The 21,665-nt window shown below is 35.1% G+C and overlaps 1 protein-coding gene across 2 annotated transcripts in view; it reads right to left on the bottom strand.

Moving 5' to 3' along the window:
* Positions 1 to 9,775, bottom strand: part of STRN3 (striatin 3) — a 44,676-nt gene extending 34,901 nt beyond the window's left edge. The window contains exons 1-6 of one of the 2 annotated variants that reach the window (XM_009646705.2): positions 9,675 to 9,775; positions 4,536 to 4,609; positions 3,401 to 3,482; positions 2,919 to 3,098; positions 2,300 to 2,432; positions 378 to 519 (exon numbers count right to left, since the gene is read on the bottom strand). In XM_009646705.2, the coding sequence (XP_009645000.1) occupies positions 378 to 519; positions 2,300 to 2,432; positions 2,919 to 3,098; positions 3,401 to 3,482; positions 4,536 to 4,609; positions 9,675 to 9,703 (640 nt within the window). In that variant the 5' untranslated portion in view covers positions 9,704 to 9,775. The remainder of the gene's footprint in view (positions 1 to 377; positions 520 to 2,299; positions 2,433 to 2,918; positions 3,099 to 3,400; positions 3,483 to 4,535; positions 4,610 to 9,674) is intronic. The other variant, XM_035901946.1, reaches the window with a different exon arrangement.
* Positions 9,776 to 21,665: the final 11,890 nt, after the last annotated feature.

The raw sequence follows: 21,665 nt of genomic DNA, 5'->3' as shown, positions 1-21,665 counted from the left end.
AATACACCACAGAAATTCATTTCCCCCCCCCCCCCCCCCCCCCAAAAAATATCTAGATATGAAAGCAAATATAATTCAGGTATAAAAACATTCAGAATCCTAGTCTTTTTATTAAAAAAAAATAAATTCTTCTCTTAATTTTGGAATCAAAACCTGAAACAAATGTAACTATAACTGCACTTGTGGCAACTACAACAGCATATACATATATATATATATATGAAAGTTTCAGCATCCAATACGCTATTAGCTAAGCACCAGCATTTGATCATCACAATCATCCACACATCCACACCATCTTAGCAGGTACTGCAACTCTTATGTACTATCACAAACAAGTATTCCTTTATTTCTAAATGCTTTTGTTAGCATCTTACCCCACTCTGTTCCATCTCCTGAACTTCGAGCTTCTCCAGCTCCCTCACCATCTTCAGCTGTCACTAAAAAATCAAATTCTTTCAAAGCTTCTTCAGTATCAGGGTCATCTGTAAGGTCAGCAGCTAAACCTTCATTACCAATCTGCAAGCAGATAAATATTTTTCTGCATTTGAGTCATGAACAGATTTTCTACTCAAATTTTCACATTAGAAGTGATATAGTTTACTCTCATTGAGTACTGGGTTGCAGGGGAAAACATTTTTCAACATGAAATACAGAAAAAGACACTTAGATATAGTCAGATCTAGAGTTGCTTATTAGAAAAAAAAAAAAGAGAGCAGTGCAGTCTAGTGATCATTAGGAAATAAAAAGAATTCTGACACTAGGTTTAGCAACAAAAACATCCCAGTCTTCATTTTTTATTTAAAACATATCAATTGGAAAATTTTGTTGATATTCTTGCAGCATTAATAGCTCTGCAGAGAAGCTTTACAAACAAACTGGTCCAGAAGCCTTTTTCCCCCCTTTCACTTTCCAGCTCTCTTTCAGTGGTAAGCATAAGCTTCAAAAATACAGTGTTTTCAGAAAAGTGTCTTTTTACTAGTTCTACTACACCTTTACCTTAAACAAAACAAACAACCCCCCTACCAAGGCATCAGTGAAAAGTGTTCTTTCATTCTGCGGGTAAAGAAAATTTCAACATGGCGTTATGTTACGTTTCTATGACTGGCACAATATTCTTACACTTCTGCAGAAAGAGACAATTTTTACAAAGATAACTATAAATTATCTTTCTACTTTCTTTGTAAAACACAAGCTTTATCAAGAGTCAAAAAATTAGTGTAATATATTTGTATGTGCCTGGAGATTTACTTATTAGATATTCTTTTTATTTACTGCCTTAGAACAAAAAAGATGCAACCAATTGCTTGATAATCTATTTACCAGAAGTACAAGTATATGGTGGAAAACCCTTCCTGACAAGTCAAGTTGGGAGATTAAGACTTGCGTCAAGCCAAGTTAATGCTGCTAGCTATTTAAGAAAATTCAATGCGGCCAGAGATGCCATCATGCTACAGAATACTCTACTGAGTAAACAGTAATAAAACTGTCAGTACAACATTCATAAATCAAACTCTTCAATAAAGAAACCACAGTAACAGGGAGACTCTTCCAGTACAGGAGAGAAAGAACTAAAAAGGAACAGGTAATAATAGTCATAGAATCATAGAATCATAGAATGTTTTGGGTTGGAAGGGACCCCTAGAGGTCATCTAGTCCAACCCCCCCGCAGGAGCAGGGACACCGCTAACTAGATCAGGACACTGCTAACTAGATCAGGTCTATCCTACCTAGGAAGCTGCTCACAGAATGGAAAACTAAAGAGGAAAATAAAACAGAGCAAAACTTAATTGAACCTTAAACAGAAGGTTACCGGAGATAGCGTATTCTAGGCTCTTACCATATTTAGTAAAAAGCTGCATAGAAGGAAGAATTAAAACACGTATTTGGCATGGAACAGATTTTCTTTCCCCATTACATAACTTAGTTTCTTCTAAGGAATTGTCCCTAGTTTGTCCAAAATTCAGAAAGGATGCACATTGTATTGTGCTTAATTTGTCTCAAAGGGACTCAAAGTATGGAGAGAAACTGAGATGGCCAAATCAGTTATTGCTTTCAGCAATTAATTCACATTTGTGAACAGGGTGGTTGTTTGTTTTTAAGTTTTCAAGGTAATATATTAACTAAGCTACCAAATTTACCAATAATGCATCAGCTTACAAGCCATTCAGATAACAAAGGTACAACAACAAACATTTTAACGTAATACATTTACAATCATCTGGAAAAAAATATTTCCCTTTTTACAGGGAATTTCAGATCTCTATTAAAAAAAAATAAAAATCTAAGAGTCTTTTACTTTGTGTTTCTTATTTATCCGGTGCTTTTCTTTTCCTTCTGCAATATCTTCTATCATGTCACTCTCTTCTTCTTCATCACTATCATCTGCATTTTCTAAGAAGTTAAATGTTTCAAGAACATCACCAGAATTCCTACATAAACAAACACATTAATGGAGAATCAGTTTTACTTGCTGAAGTTTTAGAAGATTAATCAGATTAAATGCAATTGCTACCTAACAGCTTAAGAGCTTTAAAACTAGCAAAAACTAGCAAAACAAGAAATGGTTGCATGAAGAAGTTTCCACAGCTGCCTAATTCCTTATAAAAGCACCACTCAACAGAATTTTTCCTTAAAAGAACAACTCCAAAATGGTTATATGACATAAATTCAGCTTCAATATACCATATATTTGCCTCTATATAATACATATACAAAATACATATGAGTATGTAATACAGATACATATGTTCCTACATATAATCAATTTCAGTTAAGTTCATAATCATTTGTAGTCAGCTGCAGTCACAGGTGTTCAGAGACTCTACAGTTGGAAGTTCTATGTGAACTGAGCAGTACATATCAATGACTAAGTAAAACATACTTAAACTTCATGTGTATCTTATTTCTTCACTTACCTTTTGATTTCCTGTCCCTTTTGTTTTGATGAAGGAGATTCACCCCCATTGAGGATTTGTTCTAAGTTCTTTGTCTCTACTGAACCATTTGGTTCTGAATTGGAGAGCCCAAGTAAAGACCTTACCCGCTGGGAGCGTACATCCAATATTGTATCTGTATAACCTACTTCCTGAAGATACCTAGATGCATTAAGAGAAGAAAGAAAGGGGAAAGCATATTTTAGGGAAAAGGAAAGAAATTAGCATTGACTGTTAAAAGTTAATGTCACTATTATATCATTTATGGAAAATAAGCTTCATCACTATCCATCTCATATGGAAAGCCTTACTCTATACTGCTTAAAGCTCAAGACTATAAAGTCCTGAAAAATGAACCATTATTGCACACCTCAATTACTCCATTTCACAGAGTAAACATATACACAGCTCTTCATACTTCAGCGAAAAGTGTGAATACACCAATAATCAACAATGTTACTTACTGTCGTAGTAATTGTCTGCCTTGCTTCCAGGTCAATTGGCTATTTTGAGGTACTGCGGGAACCTCCGTATCTTTGGTTTCTTCTGAAAGATACAGTGTCATAGTTGGGTGGGGTTTTTATTCTGGGATTGGTTTTGGTTGGTTGTTTTTTTTTTTTTTTTTTTTTTTTTTTTTTTAGAGATCAAGTTACTCTTTACAAGACACCAAAGAAACTGAAAGCAAATCTTAAAAAAAGCTTTAAATTAGATGCAGCCCTATGCAGTGTTTTTTAATTTATTTATTTTTTTAATTCTTTGCTGAAGCATCAAGCAAGTAATTTAACAGAACAGAATCAGTTAAAAAATCCTGACCCCTTACATGCAGAAAAAGAACTAGGAAAATATTTAACTATTTGTGCAGAAATATGTAGACCACAATTTTAAGGCACATTACACAAATACAGGCCAAAAGTACAACTTGCCAAAGACCTACATTTCAAGAGAAGCCACTGCTTCTTAAATAGTCCAATGTTGTTATGAAAAAATGCTTTCCTCTATTTGCAATATTCTGAGGAGCAAAACTGTTATGATCAACTTTATATCTACATTACAAAATCAGAGACACTCCAGAGTACCAATAACGATAGCCTGATTTTTCTCTTAGGAGTTCTTTCCTTGATTTAAGATAAAAACAGAAGCTCGACAACATTTTTTTCAAGCCAATGAAGTACAATTTTTTTTTCCTCATTCTTTAAAAACCTGAGTCCTATGAAAGCACCAAAACACAACAGTATTTCTCATGTTTATTCTGCATTTACGCTCTCCTTCTGGATGGATTTTGCACAATGGCAAAAAAAATTAAAAGCTTTCAAGAAGGGGTATTATAAGAAATAACGAGAAGCAGCTAAGTAAGGAATTGTGTAACTTTATTTAAAGCTTTCTTCAACATTTGGAGCTCTTTCAAAATAGGAAAGGCGAATTAATTTTGATTTTCAGATTAAACAATATTTACCCAATACCAAACCTTTCCTAGACATCTTCTCTGTAACACACCCGGGGCTGGTGGTGGTAAGAACGAAAGCTGCAATAAATTGTACAGAGCAAATCTAGCACAGTGTGAAAACAAATTATAGTAAAACAGGCTATTGTAAAAGTTACCTGCTTCAAAAGTTGGCATTTTCAAGTCACCTTGGTTCAATTCTGTGCCATATTTTAATTTATGATATTTTGCCCTGAAAAAGTAAGCAAATGTTTAATAAATTAGTATACAATGCTTTTATCAACTCAAAACATTCTACTATTCCCATTTGAAACAACCATACTAACATAATACAATTTATCCAAATAAAACTGTTGTGATAATTATCACATCATACAATTGTTTCTAGTCTTTCAAGAATACAGTTTTGAGATAACAGTCTTACAATTATTCACAATTATCAAATAACTTATAGATGAGAGTTTAGTATGTTCTTCAAGAACATGGGTTTTTTCATGTGTGTCGGCGACTAAGAGAACCTTTCAAAACCCAGTAGGTTCTACTGTTTAGCAGAGATTATTTTTTTAGCTGTAGCGCTGTCCTAGCTAGCCAATCGCACTACGATGAATGCGCCTCCATTTGGGATTCCTGTCTATTTGCCAGCTTAAATTTCTGCTTCAATTTCTCTCCTGCTCTGTCTTTGCTTACAATGGAGATCTTTCCCTCTGAAGAACTATGTTAGGGTGCTAGATACCCTCATCACTTGTATTCTCTTACTGATTTTCTCTTCCTCATTGACTGGAGGCTTAGTTTCCAATTCCTGCTCAATCCACCTATGCAAAAACATGCCTCTGATTCCTTAACCTCTTTTTCTCAATCACTTCTTAAAAATTCAGTCTTGGTGATACTATTTCCATGCAGGTATGCATGAGCCCTCCAAATCTTAGTCTCTACATAAGTTGCCCATCAAAATGTCTTCAGCTCCCTTCACCTCCAGGGATATCACATGAACTACCTACACCTAGATCCTGGAATTCATAGAATCATAGAATGTTTTGGGTTGGAAGGGACCCCTAGAGGTCATCTAGTCCAACCCCCCTGCAGTGAGCAGGGACATCAGTTAGAACTAGGATGAAGTCAGAGTTCTCTAACTTCATCCTAGACCTTTCACAATTTGACTCTTGCCTCATAGATCCTCTCCAAAAATACTCAAAGTCTCAGGGTAAAAGAGCTCTAGATGTTCTGGAGTAGAGCCAAGGTGAAAGATCTCTGTAAAAAAGTTAGCAGCCACAGTTGACAAAGTCTCTATAAAATACAGCTGCCTTCATAATTCTACATTAAACATTTGATTAAAGTTTTCAGAGTAACCAAACCATATCTAGCTCACATAATTTTTAAAGACTACTTTCAACTATGAAACTTCGGGACATAATGGAACACATGCTGGACAAAACCAAGGATTTCCAACAAATCTTCCTCCCAAATGGCTGAGCCACTGCTACAAGTTTTTCCAAATTAAAGGTAAAAGTTCATCTCAAATGCTGCCTGATCTGGTTGATGGTATAGAAGATTTTCTTCTACATTATGGAATTTTCTGCAAAAATTGCAGTTAGGAAAAGTCTCATTAACAAACTGTCAGTAGATGGCACTATTGACCCTTTATAGTAAGATAAAATCCTGCATTTCATAGTAATTACACTGTAACTAAAAAATTGTAAGGCTCCTGAAGACTAGGTATTTGTGTAACCTGAGTGTGACTGCCAATTAAACAGAATCATAATTTTTTAAATTATTTGCAAATATGTTCATATTTCATCCATGCGCTAGTAAAACACTCTACCCTAGGTGTTCTCTTTAAACTGAGAGACAAAGCTTTGTTCCACATTGTAGTAGGGCAGTGTTCCACCAAGCTTTCCATATAAAGTGTATATACTATGATTTATATGCCCTATAAACCACTGTATATTTGGGGATTAAAAAAAATCAAAATGAAAATAATTACAAAATTGTGAAGTTAAATAAAGCTGATTAAATGTTTTTGCTCAATTAATAATTGAAGCCAACAAATCACTGAATTGAAAAGCCAACCTGAATTTGTTCAATTTAGAGCTGTGGCAAATACTACTTAGGAGCAGTTGTTCCATTTTAGAACTACAGTTTCAAAACATTAATTAAATTTCTGCTTTAATTGTTCATTAAAGAAGATAATGACATATCTGATCTAAAATTATACCAATGACCAGCACTACAAACAAGCCAAAACATTTCTGCATGTAATGAGATCAGTTATGTCTTTCACATCACATCTGATGCTCAACTTCAGTTTTACAGTAAGTAATCTTATTAAATTCCAATAAACTATATATTTGCACACATATTCCTCTCCATATTGTCATGGAAACAAGGGTGATTATGACATAGCTTAAAAATCACTAACAAGCTACAGTGTTGTTGACAAGTCAGTGAGGATACTCCCACACACCATGCAGTAACTGAATTGTACAAGAGGCATCCTTTGAGTACTGACTTGCTATTCTTCTAAGGCTAGGTTTCCATTAGTGAAAAAGTAAGAGGAGGAGAAACAATGCCCCAAGTTGATTTAACTCCTTGCTGCTATTTAACTGTTGAATCCTACCATCAGCTGCAAGGATATAAGTCAGCTCTAGTCCAAACCCCATGAAATCAAAACATAGGTACAGTTTTATGATCTCAGCAAGTTGTATTAATTTAAGCACAGTACTATGGTAATGAAGTTTGATGTAGAGTGGCTCAGAGTACACACGAGAAGAAATCTGTCTAGGTCTGCAAATCACAATAAACAAATATCCACTAGCTACAGATAAAAAATGCCATACATATAACTACTGAAGGCCTAATTTTATTACAAAAATTCATACATCACTACCAAAATATTTAAGGGCATTAAAGTAATAAACAACATTTTACTTCTCTAAAACATTATCACACCTGTTGCACACATACTTAGAGATAAATACTAGAAATAAACTTTTGCAACTACTACTGCATTTTATTTAATCTTAGACACTGATGTTCTGTTTCATACCCTTTCTCTGAGCAATCACAACAGTCATCATTGTCTGAATGAGTTTGTTTCTGACCCCCTGTAATGTGGTATTTCACTGCATGAAACTTTTTGACAGCATCAGGGAGTGAGCAACAAGAGAGGGAGAAAGGGGGAGAGGGGAATCAGGTGCAACACTGAAAACTGCTGTCAACAACTTTGAGATGAAATTCTCAGAACTTATTTGGCTTTGGGGCTGGTTTCTTTTAATTAATTATGATTCTTCACTGAGAAGAACAATGGCAAAAAAATAATGTTTATTAACCTGAACTCTTCACTCACTGCAACAACCAAGAACCTAACATACTGTCATTCTTGGATGATTTACGGACGAGTCAGTACCTGCTTGCTTTCCTTACTCAATCTATCATTCTTCCACAATTAGAGCCCCTCAAACTACTGGGCATTTGTAGCAAAAAGTAACAGAAAGCTTCCTCGTTGCCTCCCACACATTCACCAATCAACCCCAGAGTTTCAGTTCCTGTTTTTAGCAATCTTCATGACAATTCTGGCTGGGACTTAAGCAAGGATTTTCCTCTTGAAAAGTATGCAGCGTTGGCTTGTACCCACTGGCTGCGAGAACTAAAGCAAACTGTATGTTCCTGCTGTTCTGCTTCTGTTGTACATACGATTACAAGTTTGAATAATGAATTTTGGAATTTCATGGGAAGCCAAACTACAAAGGCAGCCGGATTTCAGGGGAAAGCGGGAATGAGGTTTCACCAATGCCATTCATCTTCAAATTCTACATCCTGTTATACGATGTCTTCACACTCCAGATATAATTAACTGCCTTGGATTTATTTCAACAAACAGGCAATCCTCACAGCCTTATGCAGCACATCTGCAGAAAGTCTGTATGTGCAGCACACAGAGTTTAAAGCCAAAATGTTTTCCTTCAACTTCAGAAAGTTACTTATACCCAAGACACTTGGGTCCGCCATAAGAGCACATTATGCCTTTGATATGTTCAATGTTCTTTAAAGGAAGAGTAGACATACCCCAGCACTTCGCATACTTTTCACCTGCCTTGAATGCAGAGTGACTGACACACTGACATAACAATGTAACTTTAAGTCTTACACTGGTTGGAAACCTTGAGTTACTTTCAATTTCAAGGACAGGAACAAATGAGGAAATAGATCCTTTCTGCCTATTACTTCACCAGAATATACATGATGTGCCAATATGGCTTTCTCTATGAACATACGCTGTTTTCTAAAGCACCTTTGTACTGGACACTTCACACAGAGGTATATAAGCCATCCTTACCAGAACATTAGTTTTTAATATGAAACCAACTTATCAAAGTTATTTCTGTACTAGTCACTTACTCATAGTACTAATTCATAATGTAAAATATATTTAGACATACTTGCTATTGGACAACAAACTTAATGTCCAGATGAAGCCTCATCAAATCAAAATAAACTAATAAAGGCTACCTATTTTGTTGCCGGATCCTCAAGGTATTTACACTGTTGGATTTAGCTACTTTTTAAGAGCAAGACAAAATGAAATGTAAGAATCGAGTCCAATATTGAAAGTACAGGCACATAACAAGATTATTTTCCTAACATTCTGGCAAAATTAACTACTAATTTTGGTCAAATGAAATAGCCAGCAATAGAAGATCATGTAGGCTTAAAGGACATTATACGGCATGGACTGAATGGCATTTTTAAAGCATTAAATTAATGCTACAGAAAACACACCTACTAAGACTACAAATTCTAGCATTTGCCACATGAAAAACAATACTTCAAAATGTAATACTAACTTTCAAAGGATTCCGTTCTGCCAAAAAATAGAGTTTTCACCATGCAACACATACAAAATAGTTGTACGGAATCAGGAGAACAGTATTTGTCATCCTTTCAAGTTTAATACCACTGAAGAGCAGGTGAAGGTATATTAACAAGGTATAAACATTTTTGGAACATTTATTCTTACTTAGTATACCATTACTCTAACTCAGGAAAGGGAAACCATCCAATTTGAACTTTCGGTGTTTAAGACACAAGTCCAAACAATTTGAAAATTATGCGACTTATTTATTATAGCAGACACTAAAATTTAATCAGAAAACATTTATGTAAAGATGACCAAGCATAAAGACAGTTTATATAAAGTAACTGTAGAACCATCTAGTAAAGAAAATTTACATAACGTGATGGAACTTTTAGTCTGCAAAGTCTTCCAGGTCAGATAAAAGCTGAAAAATTTGTATACCCACCTTTCTTGTTTTAATGCGTATTCTAACATTTTTATTCTTCTCACTAAATCTTTCTTCAAATTTTCTTGACCCTTTCTTTCCCCTTGTAAAAATGCTATCCGAGCCTGAAAACAAAAAACACAAAAGATAATGGATTTTATTCCATTCTGATCCCAAAACTGGTTTACATTAATCATTTCAGTCAATCATCAACAACAAAAATATTGCTGTGCTAGAGAGAGTACTGTTTTCTGTTCATAAATGTTGGGGATTTCACCTTGAAATAAAGGTATTACAGTTAGTATAGTAACTCTATGCATTGTTAGCATAAATTGTTACACAGTTTCTTTCAAACCCAAAGCCATATTAAAATAGGTACACAGCACACTTTTAAGGAATTTAGTTTTTAATAACAGTATATTGAACAGATTAAGAAATGGCTACATGAATTCAAAAACAGAATTTACAAATCCATTATACAGGAAACAACTGTATTTTATGGATTCACATTTTACTTACTACTGAAGACAGCTGAAGGTTAGAGTATCAGGGAGAATTGCTTTTAGTGTGCTGTTCTATATGGAGAAAAACAATGTCTGTTTGGGTTTTTTTAAAGTATCAATCACACTACCCACGTAAATTATTACTTGCCTGCTTAATCTAGTAGATAACAATAAATTCAGTAGAACATACAAGCTATCTCAACTAGTACAAAAGGCCTAGCGGACAACTTTAAAGTACTTGAAAAATAAAGGTAGTAAGTCTGTTGAGAAAAAAGTTGTCTCTTCACTACAAAGTGGAAGGGCTTATATTTTGTCCTTTGCAAGCCAAAATCCTAAGGAAGACAAGGGAATTTGCAGATGTGAATACAAAATTTAAACAGTTAATGGTATTACAGGGTTGGCCATCATTACAGGAAACCACAAACTCATTTGTCCTCATTATGACTTGAAATTGACTGAAGTCATTGAGTAGCCAGTTCAAGACAAGATTCAATACAAAATTTTCTTGAAGAGGGATTATAAAAATAGAATGAGAGTAGAGACCACATTGCTCTACGGAGCTAAAGATCAACAACACAATTTAATTATTAAAGGAGGCACAATAAAAAAAGCAGAGCTATAATCAGCATCCAATCTATCCTCGAAGATTTTTTTAAAGGGAGTGGTTGTACATTTTCATTACTCTCAGCGGTTACAGCCTTACAGTTTAACCAGGAGGATAGCATTCTTGCATTGCTCCTTTCCCAAGACTAAGTGATAACACCATATAAGGCTTCACACAACAGCGCTGATTTTAGCCCCTCTGGCCTTATGCTCGATGGTAAACAATATTTAAATGTGGTCTTTCACCTTATATTACCTAACTAATGATCTAATCAATTATAATTTAAAATCCTAGTGAGAACAAGGCAGTTATGAGTATGTCAGTTAAAAGTCCGTCACAAAAGCACTCTCAACTAACCACTGCCACTTAGTGAGAAAGAGTAATGCACTAAACAGTGCATGGTAATAGAGGGGAAAAAAACCCAAAATGGACTTTGTAATGATTGCACGGGTATTTCAAGACAAAATGTAAAGACCAAGATCCAGAATCAGTTATTTTAAACAGTGGGCTCCCAATGGAAGGGCAGGGAGGGAGTTGAGCAAACCCAACAACTACACTTAACTGCGATTATGTTACTTAGATTCTAAAAAAATACTATAAAACTGACTCTATTCCAATAGAAAGTTAACAGCCTCATGGAGAAAACTACAATTATACATAATTTGCACTCCTCTGGTATCTAAGGCAGCAAATGACCAGATAACTTCACAAGCCCAACTTGTCATCCCAATTTTCACTAGTCAAGGATAAGACCACAAAAAGTAAAGTGTCCTTGCACATAAATGGAAAAATACACACAAAATAGTTATAAAAGTTTTTTTTTTTTTTTTTAAAAAAAGTAATGCTACATGCGTATATGCTCAACACCATACTTCAAACATTTGAAAGTTCCTGCATGCACACAGACTCTTTTTACAAAAATTAATCCAGAACTAAATATTTTTATAATTATCATCTAAGGAAGGCTATGAAAGCTCTTATGCTCTTTGACTTGAATGCAGTTCGCAACTCTTTCCAAAACTCAGGTCTTCTCTAAGGAATAGTCTTCTCCCCTTCTATTAGTCTTCTTTATTAGGCAGCACCCTTTTATAAGTATTTGACAACTCTTAGTTGCCAGCTGCAACTGTTGGGCCTTAATTTCATCTTCTGTTGATAAGGGAGAGGAAAAATATAGCAGTGATCATACACAGAGGGAGGCATCTGCCTCCTAAATGCTCACAGACAAATTATTTCCTTCTTCTAAAGCACTTGGCCAAGCAGAATTAAGTGTCCATTTTTATTAGGCATTATCTAAATCTCATACTTTTCAAACAGAACTACAGAAATGATGTTATAAAAATAAAACCAAACAAAACCCAAAAATCCACCCTACCAAAAAGCACTCAAAAAATCTTCTGTATGCAACAGTATTTTTAATAATCTTCACACAGTCCAAAAGGTTGAACAGAAAGGTTGCCACACAAGAATGCACTTTGTAGTTGGCTTTTTGACATTTTTGTCAATATTGGCAGACTTCTTTTAGCATCACTTTCTGTAATTGCTTGTATACACGTTTGATTTTGTTTTTTTCTTTTTCTCCATTGTAACCACCACATGCCAAAAACCTAACAGAACTTATCTATGCAGAAGTTAAGAGCTTGATCTTTAGAAATACAGAAAATCGATTTAGACTTTAGGAACAGTTAGTAGTCAAGACACTCAACACAGAACCAAGAATAAGATCACTGCAGATTTGCTGTATAGATCACATTAATCAACTTGCTTCCTTAAGTCTTGAAATAAGAAATTAGAGGTGTCAAAACTATCACCTGACATATTGCGTGACTCTGAGCCCTAAGAATTAACACAAAATTTCCCAACACCAACTTTTTTGAAAAACAGTAAAACTCAGGTTCGATAAAAACAGACAAATAGATCAGTCTCCCTCCAGGTTGTTGTACTAACTTAGGTTCCACACACAAAGACAAAAGCTTAAGAAATGCACTCTATATAATACAACTTTCTCAATCCTTAGATATTCTTTCCCTTTGAAACAATTCTTGGAAGAGCTAGATTCAATATGATTTAACACTCTACTGATGATTAAAGATAGACTGGCACTAAAATTAGGAAACAAAATGGCACAGAACAATTTGGTACTCACCTTCCCTCCCATTTACAACAGAATTCTTTCCATTGTCTTAAACCAATTTGTAAGTCCCCAGGCTAATACCAAGAGGAGCAATCTGCCTCCTCCTCCTTGTATTTCTGTTCCTTCTACTGTGCTGACTTAGCTGCTTCTGCTGCCACATGTTAAGTCTAATGAGGAAATAATTCTATTTATTTTTTACTCAGTCCTGAATTACATCAGTTTCCTGATCCTACTCTGTATAGCCATGGGAGTACTTTGGCTGGCACAAGGGATGCAAACAGGATACCGAAGTAACAGCTCCTTTCAGTGACAACATGGTCTTAGATCAGCCTAAGCTGACCACGGTATCATAACCTGCATGTCCAGGGCACAAGAATTCCAAAAACAAGAGCAGAGAGACTAAAGAAAGTCAAACACGAGACAAGCCCTAACTCTTCTGAATTACAAATTCAATCAAAAAGTATTTTTAAAAGTATATTAGCAAGGCTATTTCTTAAGGGAGAAAAAAACCCCATGCTATTTTAGAGAACATGTATAAAGCACTAGTTCTGTAAGCAAAAATACAGCCTCCCATAGCTTTAAAAAAATCCAGCCAAATTTAGTTCTGTACAGGTCCTGTTAAGAGTATTTTTTCCCCACAGATCGGGCTATGCCTGTGATTCTTCAAACAAGCTCAACCAGGATCCTCTTTTTCTGGGCTGATCCTCCTGTTCTACCAGCCTGTCCATTTTCATATTTACGATATTTTCATGGATCTCTGAGATCCACTATCTTTCTACAAAATCAGTGACACTTGATAACTCTGGTCTCCCTCTACACCTCGGCCCTCAGCTGTAAATACGAGTACCACCACCACATGAACTTGCCCAGTTTTATTGTGAAAGAGAATTCAGGGAGCTCTGAGAAACAGTTTAGAGTGGCAGCTACTTTGTATTTGTGCAAGGATGCATGAAATAATGCCTGAAACCAGGCAAGACTGAATACAAGGATAAAAAGAATTACTCAACAGCCACTTGAATAGTATGGATCCTACAAAAAAAGAAGTGTCTGAGGTTAAATAACTACGGAATGCACATATGGAAGGGGATAAACAAAAAAAAAATCTAGCATCTAACAATCTAGACTTTGTAAACTTAATACTGTTTTAATGGCATGTTGCATTTCAGACACACATGCATTACATTTAGTAGTTGGAAGGGTTTTTATCTTTTGAATAGGAAGTCTGACCATGTGCAAAGTAGGCAACAGTCTTTCACCCAACAAACCCCAAGATCTCAAATAAGAAACTGATGTTTTCCTTGAGTGGTGGAAATAAGTAAATCACTGATTACACTGACGGTCCACATCCCTAGCATGCAATTACACTGCTTGATCAAAGTGTAACAGAAGATTTATAGTAGTTTACTAGAGAACTTCCACATAACTTTAAATTATTAAAAATACTGCACTTCACATAGAAGTTGATAAATCAAAATTTAAAGAAAAAATGTTCCCTGGGAAGAAAATGAAGATTTTTTTCTCCTTCTTTTTAAAGAAGCTTGAAAGATACTAAAACCTAAGAATTATTGCTCTACATTTGATACAGCACAACCCATAATAGCAGCATTCATATTAAAACTGCATTTTATTGCCTGAACTGCACAGAAAAGCCTGACAAAGACAATCTTTATGTTGATCAAATGTACTTCTCTTAGCCATTGAGGACAAAGGATGGAAGTTATTACAGCATTTTAGGCAGGTAAAATTGAATATGCAACCTAAAGGTTATATAATAACTACAGATAGGGTTTCACAGTCTTATTTTATTAATAAATCCTAATATGTAGTATTTGGAATATCCATCCAAAATCTCAAACCTAGCAAAACATATCAAAGAGAAAGAGAGGCATGAAACCTGAATGGTAAGGCATGTAAGACCGATGAAAGGACGTATCTTACACTCTTGAAACACTTTCCTGTACAATTCAAACAATCAAATTCTAATAGATTTACCAATACAGAAACACACTCAGTAAGTGAGTATGCTTGCTTTCTATTTCAGTTGTAAACATTATTTACTCTCAGACTTTAGAAGTGTATTTCAAAAAAATTCAGCTACATGTAAAGCAATGCCAGCTGCAATGCAATGTTTGTGTTTTGTTTTCCTAAAGTCCATTCAGACTTCTGGAAGGAAGGAAGGAAAGGCCTCCAGTATTTTTGAAAGAAATGCAATACACTGAAGCAGCCTGAATATACATACCCTGTGCACACTCTGGCATGTCACAAAACTCAAAACAATAGTAAGATTATTATTTTTAACAATTTTGTTTTAATCACAAGGTTATCATCACACAAAAAGACTAGGTTAGTCTTCATTTTTAGATGTTCATTACGCCAAAATTGAAGCATAATACTGTTTTGGAAAATTAAAAAATACTGGGGAGGTGGAAGACTTGGCTCATAACAGTAACTTAAGAGTGGACACACCTGTGTAGCTTCTAATGTTCTAGTTCCCATTCACAAAAGGGAAATTAAGCATAACCTTCAGTTTTCAACACACAGTCTGAAACTTCATCTCATTCAGAACATCTAAACCATCATGCATGTAAAAGCATTAAGAGTTTTACTGTATCCTTACAGTCCTGATAATGTCTATACATTTATTACAATTAATCCTTAAACTGTCAATTGAGGACTGAAAGAAGATACCTTGACTACTTTAAATATATATATACATATAAAAAAAAAATATCTTTATTTTACAAGAAGTCTCAAGCAAGATTCTCTCTCTAGTAAGCTATGCAGTGAGATGGGTGTCACCGGTCATATCAGGATCATATGTGTTTCAAAGATACAACACTTTTAGAGATCCTGTAGAATAAAAAAAAAAATTGGAAGTCTTAAAAAAAAAAATTAGAAACACCAGCTCTCCTATGTTAACAGAAAACCTTTACTTCATAAATTAAGTCCAGGTTAAAGATGCAGGGAAGAAAGGTTTCAACAACTAGTTAATACTAGAGGTAAAACATTAGCCAATAAAGAAGATAACTTTCTGCAGAACCTTATGAACTGTCAGTTAAATATCAGGTCAGTAACTCCTACACTTAAACTACTACACTAAAACAAGATGTTTCCTAAAGGTTGCCTTGTCTATAGATCTTTTCCACTTGAGATGATGATCATTTCTTGCTCCTCAACTGTTACTTTTTTTCCAAAGACTCATCTTTATAATCACTTCTCAAAAGCAATTCCTAACCACTAGAAAAGTGACATCCTTGAGCATCTGTCCCACAAGAGTGGTAGAGACAAGAAACCCACCAGCCAGCTAGTTCTAAGGAGCAATCTGGGAGGTTAATGATACAACTGACAGATACAGAACAATGTACTCATCCATCGGGCCCCTTCAGTCCTGCAATGGGTATGGCAAAGACCAGGCTTGCAAAACTTTCTCCTTCCTGGAATTTTTCCTTCTTCTTTTCCACTAGCACCATATCACCCCCAGCCATTCAAATTCAAAAATTTGCTTCTTTTCACTACAGGGCCAAGTACTGTCAAGTTTCATCAGCTTCTGTGAACAACTTACAGAAAATCCAGCCTTCAATTTCCTCCTCTTCTGTGTTAGGGTCAAACTTCCAAGCCACAACTTTAACTCAGTATAAGATTGCTTTCATTCTGTCACTATTCCTTACTAGAAATTTCTCATGGAATCATTTTTTTCTTGTGCTAGGATTTTTATAGCCACTCTCCTAACCAATGTGGTATTTAGGAATACTAGAGTAACAAAACTCATACAACTCGTGGATGCAGTTTTAAAGACTAACGCCCTCCACATTTCATGGTCTGGAAACTAAGTAAACCAATTGTCCATAGGCTTCTATCCAGTACACAGAAGCCAGCAGCAGGAAAAAAGTAGTCAGTTGAGACTACAAACCCAAAAAAAGCGAAAGCCACTAAAACCGATGGATTCAAACTCTGTTACCAAGAGCAGTCTCCTCAAAGACTAAAATGTACAGAAGAATCAGAAACTAAATAAAGCATTTTTTTTTATATTTGTTATTAAAGTACCTTTAAAGTTTATCATTCATTGACTCAAGTGTTCTTTATGCAACAACAGGCTTCTAAAATTTTGTTTCGGTTAAAAACTTACAAATACCAAGCACAGTTTAAGTTTTGTAAATAAGTTCTTTTCAATTTCAGTCCCAGAGGCAATCCTTCAGAAAAGTAAGCTCCTGCCTAGGGACTTTTAAGAACAACTGTCATCTTCCTGGAAGAAGATCCTAGTCAGTAAAACTATTACATGAACTTCAGGAAAAGTTAAATTAATCTGGTCATTAACATACTGTAAGAGAACTACTAAAACACTCCATGCCACAGCATCAGAATATCAGCTGCTGCCCCAATATACCAGCTCTCCTTCTCCCCACAGACCTGACAATTTCTGCAGGCATTTTATTTTAGTATCATTAAAGAATCCTCCACTAGCAAACTTGCATTTTCCTTTGCACCTCACATGCAAATCATCAAGAACATCAGCAATCTAAGCAGGCCAAGATGCAGCAAGTTTTAGCTGAAAGCCCTTAAACAGCCATAATTATTCTTTAATCAGGAACACCTGGAGGTACCAGATCACCTAACCAGACACAAATGCTCATTTTGACCTCAAAAAACACTCACTCATCTTTACCTCCAAGTTATTCTATCTTCACCAGTATCAGTATAATTCTACTGAGAAATTACAATCTCTCCATTCAAACATCAAATCAAATGCCATCACTCGAGACAATTAAAGACCCAAGTAAAACATAAGCAGCAAAAGTATTTCTTACTACTCATAACCACTTACTATTCTATGAAGAGTCTGGACAGCATATTTCAACTGCATTCCTTTAGCAGGTTGAATAATCTATGAAACGTGTTTGAACAATAGTTCCCAAGACTCTGAGGCAGTCATGTTTCTAAGAATAATTTAAGCAAGCTCTGCAAACAAATGTAAATTAAACTAAGTTCTCTTTACACTTAGGACTGTTTGAAAACATAAGTACCCTTCCTCAAGAAAGTATGACTTCCTGAAGATCAAGTCACAAAATAAAACTAAGAACGCTACATCTATATTCCTTTAACTGACTTGCTATGGGACTTTTAATTCATTTCACATAAGTTTTTCCAATAAATAAAATGTTAGTGTTCATAGGCCTTTTACAGAAAAAAGCCAATACAGGTTGTTAAATGGTTTTACATATCAACATATGGTCACTTCCGATGGGACTACAGAAAACTGCAAGAACCTGAGTTATGCAGTTTAATCTGCCAATGTGTAGTTTGGTCAATGCCAAAATTTAACACAAAATACATCCTACATTCATCTCCAGTTGGTGTTTCTTTATCAAACCACCTAGCAGGTCTCTGCCACAATATTCACAATAACACAAACATCAAAGTTCACTTTTGCTAAGGTCCAAAATGGATTGTTGCTGAAAGCCTCTCGCACACATTACCAAATGAAGCAAGAGGAGTATACAAAGGGGGGGGAGGGCAGAAATAAAAACAAAAAAACCCCAAACCTCCTAAACTTCTTTAACATATAACTCAGTGGAGCTTGAGAGCATCTACCTGAACAAACCAATTTCCTTAACATGTCTTTCACAGCCCTAGTACTTTCACTGCCTCAATAATTTTTACAAAGTCACACAATCTTTCACAAAATATTGGGACTAAATAGAGGACATAATAAACGTCCTGAGTTTTTGCAGACTCAATGCTACATTCTTTCTTTGCCACACACAGCAGCCAAAAATTAGTATTTTATTCACAGATGAAAAGAAATTCTTATTAGACTACCATTTGGTAAGAAATTATTGAAGTTTTGCATTTTTAAAATCTATTAAGTCATGGTATTTTTCAAATGTCTGTGCTGGAAAAAACCTGCAACACCATTGCAACACCACTGTCAAAAGTTGAGCTATTGCCAAAAACATCAGCTATCAACTGTAAATGCTCCCTCCCTCAATTAAAAAGACTGTATATAATATTTCCTATGCAAACTTTCTATTTTAGAACATTTTGTACATTATTCCAGTATGAAATGCTTAAGGGAAGCAAAGCTTGTGAGCAGTATCTTCTCTTTGGATAAACTAATGAAAACAGACACAGACAAGTTTGTGGACAAGCCAGAGTCCAATCACCAGGTTCGATAAGCAACAGCAAAATACACCGTAACCACAGATTAGATTGTGTTTTAACCACTCGAGAAATGTCTCGACCATCACAGCTGTGACACCACAGTACACCAAATACTTTGAAGACATTTAGCATCACCACAGATGTCAGTTTAATCATGAAACATTCTACATAAAGTAATGCTAAAATAATCCTTAAAAAAATTTTCACTCAACTTTGAAGTCTCTGAAGTACTTTTCTACCCATACCACAATAATCAGAGATTCAAAATCAACTGTTGAACATGCTTATATCTTCTTTATGTATTACTGAAACATGAATATAAGGGTGCTATAGACAGGCCTGCAATTTACACACCCTGCGTAATGGGTCTAACTTACAGCACAAACTGATTGCAAAACACAGACTAAAGTGCAGCGCAACCAGGGCAATTGTAAAGAGAACTTCTTAAAGAAAGGTCAGGATTATTTTGCAATTGGGAGTCTTAGAATTTACTCTGCAAGTGTTCTTGTACTTTTTCTTCTAGCCCTGGACAGGCATATTCAACAACCCACCACCAAACTACTAAGCTACTATACTTTGATACTGGCTATCAATAATCTGATGAGGTCTCTATTTGAGTTAATAAATGAGAAGGTCATCATCTTTCTTAGCAGAAACTAGCTATATTGAGTACATTTCAGCTATTACAGTGCAGATAGCACTGGCTTCCTTTTCATTCAAGATAGCCATTCAATACTGGGAATATGTAAAATTAATCTACAGTTGTCTCATAATCAAATTCCTGCTTACTTACTGCAGTTTTCTCCATAATTGGATTAGAAAACACAAAGCCAAAAGAGTGATACTGAAAATAAGAAAACTATACATTTGTGTGGCTCTATGTACTTAAATACACATGCAGATTTTACAGGAGTTTATTTTGGAGAATATGCTTTTCCTATCCAAAGTAGGCAATACATAGCACTTCTTATTTTCAATCATATAATCAAGACATTCATATGTGACTCAAAGTCAAGGTGCTGGAGACTTAGTTTTATGGAAGAACAGTGCAGTCAACTAAAAATACACCTACAAATCCTGTTTTCCAGGAGACAACAGCCTTCTAGCTTCTCTAACAGGATAACTGGAGTAGGAGAACCTAGGAAAGCAGGTTCTCAAACTAACAATGATGCAAATAAAATTGATTGAAAAGACAAGATCAATTAAAGCAGTCTGACATTTAGATAGACCATATTTCTTTGTTGCCTTTGACTGAATCAAATGTTTGACTTAAGATTTAAAAAAACAAAACCAAAAAAAACCCCAAACAACAAAACAGAAAGAAATCCCCTAGTTCCCTCAGTAGCTTAGTCCAAGGGTCCGGTTATTCACTTAAGTATGATGCCTTAAGGAAAAGCATGGAAAGAACATATAAACTTAACAGCAGTACATTAGACTACAGAGTAATAGGTGGCTTATTTTGAATCCATTTCTATTCCTTCTGTATCTTCATGCAGAAAGCATTCATGATTTTTCATTGTACAAAATTTATTTCAGTATGTTTTATACTTGTTGCCTGATTATTTCTTTAGTTATTCTACAAAAAACCCCAAACCACCACACCAAAAAAAAAAAAAAAAAAAAAAAGCAGCTGCTCAACTTTACACAAGTATCTGTCACACTATCTACACCCCCTCATTAGGATAATTTTCTTTATTTAAGGTGAAGTTCCAGTCTGCTGTGTCATACCCCTTAAACTAAACAATTTTCTACTTCAAATTAAAAAGCATCTGAATGCATCTAAAATGCAGGGAGGCATCTAATAAGGCTACCTCTCAGATTTGTTTTTGATTAGCCAACAAGACTGAATTCTAAATGGATCACTCTTCAAGATGTTAATTCTAGCCCTCAAATTGTTTTTGTCAATTTTTTAGCATTCTTTTCAAAATTACTACTGAAGAACAGGACATTATATTGCAGTGTTGACCTTGCCAGTTCTGCACAGATCACAAGACAGAAATCACTTCCCAATTCCTATATTTATAGCTCTCACTTATAAAGCCACAGATCATTCAGGGGTTTTATGAATTTCTTTTAACAGGAAACTCACAGCAGTCCTGGAAGAAAGCAACTCAGTACGTTTATTTCAGCACAAGTTCATCCTCAGATGCAGTTTCTCATTCTGTCACTATCAACTACATTTTCTACATTTCTCCTAAATGCATGAACCTTGCAAGTTACATCTTTTAAAAAACCAAAAATAGTTATGCACCTCAGCCCATTCCTCTCTAGAAAGATTCACGTATCTTTTAAACTGCTGGGCATTTTTTGGAACACATTTAAGCTAGTAAAAAGTTATCTTTCCAAGAAAGTCAGCGCTACAACCAGTAAGACTAATTATACATAGTATTTGAATTTGATAAGATTAAAAACATCTTTACTGTCAGCATAACTATACTGGTGCATTACTCCATTAAGACGAAGTTACACTGTTACACAGCTCATCATGAAATGCCACAGTTAGAGCTTCATTAGACACTTGATACTAAATAGAACTAAGAATATTAAGCTCATTCTCTTTATTATTACTAACAGTTGTAGTACAAGAGCACAGAAATCAGACCGAAGTTGCACAC

Source organism: Egretta garzetta, unplaced genomic scaffold (genome assembly GCF_000687185.1).
Source record: "Egretta garzetta isolate BGI_Z169 unplaced genomic scaffold, ASM68718v1 scaffold79, whole genome shotgun sequence".
Classification (NCBI taxonomy): domain Eukaryota; kingdom Metazoa; phylum Chordata; class Aves; order Pelecaniformes; family Ardeidae; genus Egretta; species Egretta garzetta.
The sequence above is the reverse complement of the archived record's forward strand: the minus strand, read 5'-3'. Positions and strand labels throughout refer to the sequence as shown.